This window comes from Aptenodytes forsteri, unplaced genomic scaffold (genome assembly GCF_000699145.1).
Source record: "Aptenodytes forsteri isolate BGI_AS27 unplaced genomic scaffold, ASM69914v1 Scaffold777, whole genome shotgun sequence".
Lineage (NCBI taxonomy): Eukaryota > Metazoa > Chordata > Aves > Sphenisciformes > Spheniscidae > Aptenodytes > Aptenodytes forsteri.
The window spans coordinates 1-9,122 of record NW_008796208.1 but is presented as its reverse complement, the minus strand read 5'-3'; the positions used below and the strand labels follow the sequence as shown (position 1 = coordinate 9,122).

Below are 9,122 nucleotides of genomic sequence, written 5' to 3'. Positions count from 1 at the left end.
ACCCCATGGCTGTCCCGCCCGCCGTCCCCACCTCTTGGCACCAGAGCCAGGTGCAATCCTGAACCTACAAACACGATCCTGAACCTACAAACGCAAACAGGATTGCCTGGGCAGAGCCAAGCCCACGCAGCCATGCTCGCACTGACATCACAGGGTGGAAGGAGCTGGTGCCTGTTGGGACCTTCTCCCCGGGATGGGCAGCGAGCCTGGAGCACGGCTGGGACAGAGGAGCCCTTGCAATGAAAAGGTGCTGACCTGGCCCAGAGGGGCACAGGACAAGCTGGAGTGGGCACACAGGGATGGAGCTGGGTGCACAGAGCCCCGCTGGAGACACTGGTCCTGCAGTGAGCAGGGCCCTGGGCACAGCACCCACCGGCACTGGCACGCTTCTCTGCAGTCCCTGGTGTGTTTGCACTGGTGGTGCGGGGAAGGATGTGGGTCTGTGAGCCCCAGGCAGGATCCACGCGCCAGCGCCGGTGCGGGCAGCGAGATACGGCTGATCTGCACCATCCCCGCTTAGTGTGACCGCCACAGGAGGGTCAGCGTGGCGCCAGCTCTCCCTGGGGCTGCTGTGCCAGTGCCCTTCCCCTCCGCCTCCATGTACAGCAGTGCATGCACCACAGGGTAGCCCTGCTCTGGCTGCGTCCTTGCAGACGGGTCCAGAGATGCTGGCGGGCAGCACCGCGACCCAGCCGGCTCAGGTGCGGGAGCTCGGGCAAGTGGGTCTCCTCAGCCTGCTGCAGGGCTTCGTGCTTGGTCTCACCTGCCTCTGTAGGGCCAGTCCAGCCCTGGCACACCCCACTCTGCACTGGTGCCAGGGGCTCTGCGTTAAGGGATAGGACTCACGAGGGAATAGGAGCCATCTCTGCTGCCGTAGCAGGACCAGCCCCCTCTCTCCTCAAACCTCCTTCAACCCCACAGCCTCCTGCTGCAGGACCCGCTTCCAGCCTGAGGGCTGAAGGGTGCCAGGCACGGATGCCCTGCTGTGCAAGGCTGTGGGCAGGGAGGCTCCTCTGCACCAGTGTGTGCCGCAGCCACAGCCCAGAAGCTGTGGCTGACCATGGCTCCCAGACCTCTGCACAGCCCGTACCCAGCCACAAGCACCTTCCAGCCTTCTGGTGTGCACAGCCCAGTGCTAAACGGCCTCATACTGCCTCCGGCACCATAACTTGACTATATAATAGCTGTATTGTTGTTGATCCCAGTGTGCCCAGGAGCTTTTCAAACATGAGTGCAGGCATGCAAATCCGTGTGCTCCTAGTGTGGCCTGCTGCACCCACCCACTCCTCCTTCTGCTGGCCCTCCTTCCCATGCTTTCTGAGCAATGCAAGGAGGGCAGATACCCCATCTCAGTGCAGCAGTGGGCACCACAGAAAGGGCCTCCAGGGCTGCTTCTGGGCGCGCAGCGGCTCCAGCCCCTGCCTGACCGGTGCTGCTGTGGGGAGTGTGCTAGGGGACCAGGCTGACCCCCTGTCCCTGGCAGAGGGGAGCAGCCTTTCCGCGCTGGCTCGGGGTTTGCTCATCCCTGTGCCAGTGTCGGCAGCAGCCCGAGTGAGTGCCGGTACTCCCTGGGGGTTGCTGCTTTTGGCTGGTGCTTTGCCCCAAGCCCAGCTGCCCTCCAGGCCTTTGAAGCACTGCACAAGGCTTCTGCACAGAGGCAAGCCCTGCACAGACTGGTGGTCAAATGCATGTTACAGCTCGTGGGGGCTTTACTCCTCACAGGAGCCAGGCCTGCCTCAGCCCAGTGCTCCACAGGTCCCACTGGTGCTTCTGATCCTCCAGTCTCTCTCTCTCATGCTGAGATGTCCTAGTGCACCCAGCAAGTCTAGCTCAGAAAGCAGAGGGTGCTTGCCTCTGGCAGGTCTGGCTCAGCATGTCAGGGACAGGGACAAGCACACTGCCCTGAACATGCTCAGCCTTTGGCTGTTACTTCCTCCTGCCTGTGAGGTATTTCTTTGTCTTTTTTTCCCTGTATTTAGCATGCAAGCCATAGAAAAGTTGATTTTTCACTGAGCTTTCCCATTCTGTCCCCTCTCTCCAGAGAGTCCTGACAGCTGTGAAAGGAGTGCAGCGGGAGGATGGAGAGCAAACCAGCAGTGAATGGCCATGCTGCCCCCATCTCTCACCAGGAAGACATGCCAGGAGCAAACCACTTGTGCCAGGACATGTTGCCTTGCAAACAGAAAAAAGCAGCTGATGGGGATGTGACAGTGACAGATGCTTCTAGTGAGCCCTCGGAGGCAGCTGGAAGCATTGCTGGAGTGTATGTAGAGGCTTCGAAGAAGATAATGAGCTTTTATGATGCCACCAGAGAACATCTTCTGAGTTTGGATTCGGCACTCTGTCTTCTCGAGGCCCAGGCAGCCACAGGCTTCATCACTGACCCAGTGAAGAACAGGCATGTCTCTGTAGCAGAAGCCGTGCAGCTGGGGCTGGTGGGGCTGGAGCTGAAGGAGAGGCTGCTTTCTGCAGAGAAAGCTGCTACTGGCTTTGTGGACCCCTACACAGAAGAGAAAATCTCCCTCTACCAGGCGATCCAGAAGGACCTGATCGGGAGGGAGCAAGGTACTCGGCTGCTAGAGGCCCAGATTGCAACCGGAGGCATCATTGACCCAGCCACTGGCTGCCGGCTCCCAGCAGATGTTGCCTGTGAGAGGGGATATTTAGATGAAGAGATGAGACAGCTCCTCTCTGACCCCAGCAATGAGGACAGCAAAGGGTTCCTCAACCCCAGTACTATGGAGAGGGTCACTTATATGGAGCTTATAAACAGGTGTGTTGTTGATCCAGCCTCAGGCTTCCTCCTCTTGCCCTTGGAAATCACATTCCCAGGGCTGGGAGGGAGAGTGAGCAGCAGGGATCTGCTGGACTCTGGCATCATCAGCCCTAACATGTTCAGAGATCTTGAGGAGGGAAGAATTTCTGCCCAGGAGGTAGCAGAGAACGACTCCATTCAGCAGTTCCTGCATGGGACAAGGAGTGTGGCTGGTGTTGTCCTGCCTTCCAGTGAGCGGAAAAGCCTTTATCAGGCACTGAGAGAGCATCTCCTCGTGCCTGGTGCTGCTCTGATGCTCCTGCAAGTCCAAGCCTCCACCGGCAGCCTGACAGACCCCATAAAGAACAAAAGTTACTCAGTTGATGAGGCTGTCAGGGTCGGTCTCATCGGCCCAGAGCTTCATGAGAAACTGTCTTCAGCTGAGAGGACCATCACTGGATACAGGGACCCCTACACTGGAGAAATGCTGTCTCTGTTCCAAGCCATCAGGAAGGGCTTTATCCCCAAGGATCATGGCATTTGCCTTCTGGAGGCTCAGATGGCCACAGGGGGTATAATTGCTCCAGGTAGGCACCTCCGTGTCCCCACAGAGACAGCTTGCAAGTGGGGATACCTGGACGAGGCCACAAGACAGCTCCTCTCCAGTACTACTGATGACATGAAAGGGTTCTTTGACCCCAACTCCAAGGAGAAGCTGATCTACGCAGACCTGCTCAAGCGCTGTGTCACTGATCCCAACACGGGGCTCCTTCTGCTGCCACTTAGTGGAGACAACAGAGGAGGATCCAAGGGAACCCACCTCTTCTTTGACCATAGGACCCAAACAGCTCTGGAAAACACACAGGTACCCATTGCTTTAGGTAAATTCAAGGGAAAGTCGGTATCTCTCTGGAAACTCCTTTTTTCAGACTATATCCAGGGTGAGCGAAGAGCTGCTCTCAGCCAGCAGTACCTTGCAGGAACGCTCTCTATGCAAGAATTGGGTAAGGCAGTCAGTGCCACCATTGAGGAAATGGCTTCCACTGCTAATGTCACCTTTGAAGGACTGAGGGACCGTGTAACAGCTGATCAGCTCCTGAGCTCTGAAATCATCAACAAAGATTTGTTTAAGAAACTGAAGGAGGGAGAAACATCAGCCAAAGAAGTTGTCAGCATGGACACTGTCAAGAAGTACCTGCAAGGGACAGGTAGCATTGGTGGGCTCCTGCTTCCTGACTCCCAGGAGAAGATCAGCATCTACCAGGCAAAGCGGAAAGGACTTTTAAGGCCAGGAACGTCACTGATCCTCCTGGAGGCACAGGCTGCTACTGGATTTATCATTGACCCAGCTGCCAACAAAAGGTATTCTGTGGATGAGGCGTTAAGAGCGAACATCATTGGCCCAGATGTTTATGACAAGCTACTGACTGCAGAGAAATCAGTCACTGGCTACAGAGATCCTTACTCAGGGAACAAGATCTCCCTCTTCCAGGCCATGAAGAAGGAGCTCATTGTCAAGGAGCATGCTATCCGCCTGCTCGAAGCCCAGATCGCCACCGGCGGCATCATCGACCCCGTGCACAGCCACCGCATCCCCGTGGAGGTGGCCTACCAGCGCGGCTACTTTGACAAGAAGATGAACTTAATCCTTTCTGATCCCAGTGATGACACCAAGGGCTTCTTCGACCCCAACACACATGAGAACCTCACCTACATGCAGCTGAAGGAGAAGTGCATCACAGAGTCATCCACTGGGCTCTGCCTCCTTCCTCTGAACAGCAGGAAGCGCCAGTTCATCGATGACACCACCAGACGGGTGTTCAGGAGCTCCTGGCTGCTGGTCAGGTATGGGCGGTTACGGGGGGAGAAGGTCTCTGTGTGGGACCTGCTGAACTCCGAGTACTTCAGCGAGGGGAGGCGCCGAGAGATATTCAACCATTACCAGCTGAGAAAGCTCACCCTGGAGCAAATTCGAATCATGTTAGAGGAGGAAATGAAAAAATGGGCCCCCATCAAGTTCCCAGCCATGAGAGGCAGCGTCAGCGCTTACCACCTGATGGAAACAGGTGTCATTGACAAGGCCTTGTTTGAGAAGGTGTTGGAGGGATCCGTCACACCAGAGGAAATCCTGCACATGGACTCTGTCAGAAAGTACCTCTATGGCTCTGGCAGCATCGGGGGGATTGTGCTCCAGCCATCAAACCAGAGGATAAGCATTTATGAGGCCATGAAGAAAAATATCATGGTACCAGGAGTAGCCCTCCCACTGCTAGAGGCCCAGGCTGCCACAGGCTTCATCATTGACCCAGTGAACAACCAGAAACTCTGTGTGGATGATGCCATCAAGGAGGGAGTCATTGGGCCAGAAGTCCATGAGAAGCTGCAGCATGCAGAAGGGGCTGTAACAGGCTATAAAGATCCTTTCACAGGCAAGAAGATACCCCTCTTCCAGGCGATGAAGAAGGGCCTGGTTGCTGACAAACAGGCTATGCAGTTGATGGAGGTGCAGATGGCTACAGGAGGCATCATTGACCCAACATGTGGCCACTATATCCCCATAGAATCTGCCCAGAAGCGAGGGTGCCTGGATGAGGACACAACCAAGGCCCTTTCTAAGCCCAGTGACAACAACAGAGCCTTCTGCGTCCCAGACAGCAAAGAGACCGTGACCTATGCCGAGCTAATCCAGCGCTGCCAGAAGGACGAGATCTCTGGCTTCCACTTGCTGCCTCTGCCACAGACAGCTGCTCATGCCTACACCGACGAAGAAATCCAACGGATTTTTAAGGAAACTGTGGTGAAGGAAAAAGGGTTCTCCCTCTGGGAGCTAATCCACTCTGGGTATTTCACTGAGGAGCAGAGGAGTGACTTCGTGGAGAGGTTCCGGTCTGAGGAAATGTCGCTGCAGCAGCTGGTTGCTCTTGTGCTCAGACTGGTTGGGGAGATGGAAATGAAAGCCCGCACCCACATCACCTTGGAAGGCTTGCGGGGCAGTGTCCCTGCAGTCTGGCTGCTGGATGCTGGCATCATTACTGAGAAGATGTTTGAAGAATTGGCTCAGGGCATAAGAACTCCCGAGGAAGTGGCTGCAATGGAGGGGGTGAGGAGGTACTTACAGGGCACAGGCAGCATCGCTGGGATATTCATAGAGGCGTCCAAAAAGAAGATGAGCCTTTACAATGCCATGAAAAACAATCTCCTCCTCCCTGGGGCTGCTCTGAAGCTGCTAGAAGCTCAGGCAGCTACAGGATACCTAACTGACCCAGCAACAAACCAGAGACTCAGTGTGAGGGATGCTGTGAAAGCAGCTGTTGTTGGTGAAGAGCTCACCGAGAAACTCCTTCTAGCTGAGAGGGCAGTGACTGGCTACACAGACCCCTACACGGGGAGCTCCATCTCACTATGCCAAGCGCTCAGGAAAGAGCTGATTCCCCTGGGAGATGCTGTTCCCTTGCTAGAGGCCCAGCTGGCCACAGGAGGGGTCATTGATCCCATTCACCACCATCACCTTCCACTCCAGGCTGCATGCAGATATGGCTTCTACGATGAGGACCTGAACCAAATCCTCTCTCAGCTGAATGACAGCACCAAAATCTTTTTTGATCCAAACACAAAGGAAAACGTGACCTACCAGCAGCTGAAGGACAGGTGCATTCATGAGGCTGAGTCAGGTCTCTGGCTCCTTCCTCTGTCAGAAAACGCGATGTTCTGTGTGGATGAACAAACCATGGAGGTGCTGAAATCTATGACTGTTTGTGTCAACATAGGGCGGTTCAAAGGACAGACAGTGTCAGTCTGGGACCTTCTCAACTCTGAATACCTCTCAGACAGCAAGAGAAGAGAGCTAGTGCAAAAGTACAAAGATGAGAATACTGAAGTGCTACATGAAATCATAACAATTGTCACCACAGTCATCAAAGAGACTGAGACACAAGGCAAGAAGTTTGCATTCAAGGGCCTGCGGAAAAGAGTATCCGCCAGTGACCTCTTCCAGTCTCAACTGATAGACAAAAAAACCCTCGATGAGCTCAACCAGGGGAAGAAAACAGTCAAAGAAGTCACTGAAATGGATTCTGTCCGCAGGTACCTGGAGGGCAGCAATTTCATAGCAGGGGTCCTTATACAGCCAAGCAATGAGAAGATGAGCATCTACCAGGCCATGAGGAAGGGCATCCTGAGGCCAGGGACAGCACTGGTGCTGCTGGAGGCACAGGCTGCCACTGGTTATATCATTGACCCAGAGAAAAACAAGAAGTTTTCAGTGGAGGAAGCATTAACTGCAGGTCTAATTGGAGGGGAGATTTTTGACAAGCTACTCTGTGCAGAAAGAGCTGTGACAGGCTACACCGACCCCTACACAAAAGCCCCAATGTCCCTATTTGAAGCTATGAACCAAGGACTGATTGTGAAGAGCCACGGCATCCGCCTGCTTGAGGCCCAGATTGCCACCGGCGGCATCATCGACCACCCCCCGCCCCCCCGTGGAGGTGCCCTACCGGCGCGGCTACTTCAACCAGGAGATGAACCAGATCCTCTCGGACCCCACCGACGACACCAAGGGCTTCTTCGACCCCAACACCCATGAGAACCTCACCTACATGCAGCTCCTGGAGAGATGTGTCCAAGATTCAGAGACTGGGTTGTACATGCTACAAGTTGTACAGGAAGGAGGAAAGTACTTCTACATTGATGAGTTTACAAAACAGGTTTTGCGCTCAAAGCCCCTTGAAGTGAAAGTTGGAAAGTTTAAGGACCAAACAGTTTCCATCTGGGAAATTCTCTGCTCTCATTACATCTCCGAGCAGAGAAGGAAAGAACTAGTGATGCAGTACAAATGCAAAACCCTCACACTGGAAGATCTTATAGCACTCATCCTCAAAATAATTGAGGATACAGAACAAAGAGCAGAAGCCCTCAAGGTTAAAGGACTCCGTGGGGATGTGTCAATATCAGAATTGTTTAACTCTGAGATAATTGACAAGAAAACTCTAGATCAGCTGCAGGATGGGAGTCTCAGGCTTGCCAGCCTCACAAAGAGGGACACCATCCAAAGGTACTTGGATGGCACTGGATGCATTGCCGGGGTTCTACTCCCATCAAGGAAAGAGAAGATGAGCATCTACCAGGCCCTGAAGAAGGGCCTCCTCACAGAGCAATGTGCACTGGGGTTGCTGGAGGCACAGGCTGCCACTGGTTTTCTCATTGACCCACTGAAAAATAAGAAGCTCACCGTGGATGAGGCTGTCTCGTCTGGGCTGGTGGGTAGCAACTTGCACAAGAAACTCCTATTGGCAGAGAAAGCTGTGACAGGATACACAGATCCTCATGCAGGTAATAAAATATCCCTTTTCCAGGCCATAAGGCAAAAGATAACAATCAAGGAGCACGGCATCCACCTCCTTGAGGCACAGCTCGCCACTGGCGGCATCATTGACCCCGTGCACAGCCACCGCCTCCCTGTGGAGGTGGCCTACCGGCGTGGCTACTTGGATGATGATATGTTTCTCCTACTTTCTGATCCAGATCATGGTAGCAAAGGTTTTATAGATCCAAACACTCATGAGAAAATCAGTTACAGTCAGCTCCTACAGAGATGTTCCAAAGACAGAGATACTGGATTATACCTGCTGCAGATCATGGAAAAAGACGACGACTATTTCTACATTGATGAGCAAACAAAAAATGCCCTATTATCTACAAAGGTACAAATGTCAGTTGGAAAATTCAAAGGACATGTATTATCACTGTGGGAACTTCTCTGCTCTGAGTACATCACAGAAGAGAAAAGAAAAGAACTGGTGAAAAAATATAAAGACGAATCCCATCACATTCTACAAGGAATCATTAATACAATACTAAATATCATTAAAGAAAAAGAAAAGGACAGAAGTGATGTCTGGTTCCAAGGACTCAGACAAAAAATAACAGCAGCAGAACTTCTCAGTGCACAGATAATTACAGAAGAAACAATGGAAAAACTCCATGAAGGAAAAGAGACGGCACAAGAAATAGAACAAATGGATAGTGTGAGAAGATACCTTGAGGGAACTGGAAGCATTGCCGGTGTGCTGGTGCCCTCCAAGGCCGACCCCGCCAAGATGGAGAAGATGAGCATCTACCAGGCCATGTGGAAGGGCATCCTAAGACCAGGGACAGCACTGGTGCTGCTGGAGGCGCAGGCTGCCACCGGCTTCGTCGTTGACCCACTCGCCAACAAGAAGCTCTCCGTGGACGAGGCCGTCTCGTCCGGGCTGGTGGGCAGCGAGCTACAAAAAAAACTTCTTTGTGCAGAGAGAGCAGTAACAGGTTACACCCACCCCTGCACAGGACAAAAGATGTCCCTCTTCCAGGCCATGAAGAAGGAGCT

General features: G+C 53.4%; 1 protein-coding gene across 1 annotated transcript; it reads left to right on the top strand.

The window, feature by feature from the left end:
- Positions 1-2,078: 2,078 nt before the first annotated feature.
- LOC103906327 (epiplakin-like) lies at positions 2,079-9,117 on the top strand (the record flags this gene model as incomplete). Its single annotated transcript, XM_019474364.1, is given in 3 exon segments — positions 2,079-4,533; positions 5,713-7,219; positions 7,221-9,117. Coding segments are annotated over 3 exon segments (5,859 nt in total), but the record flags the coding sequence as incomplete, so codon positions are not given.
- Positions 9,118-9,122: the final 5 nt, after the last annotated feature.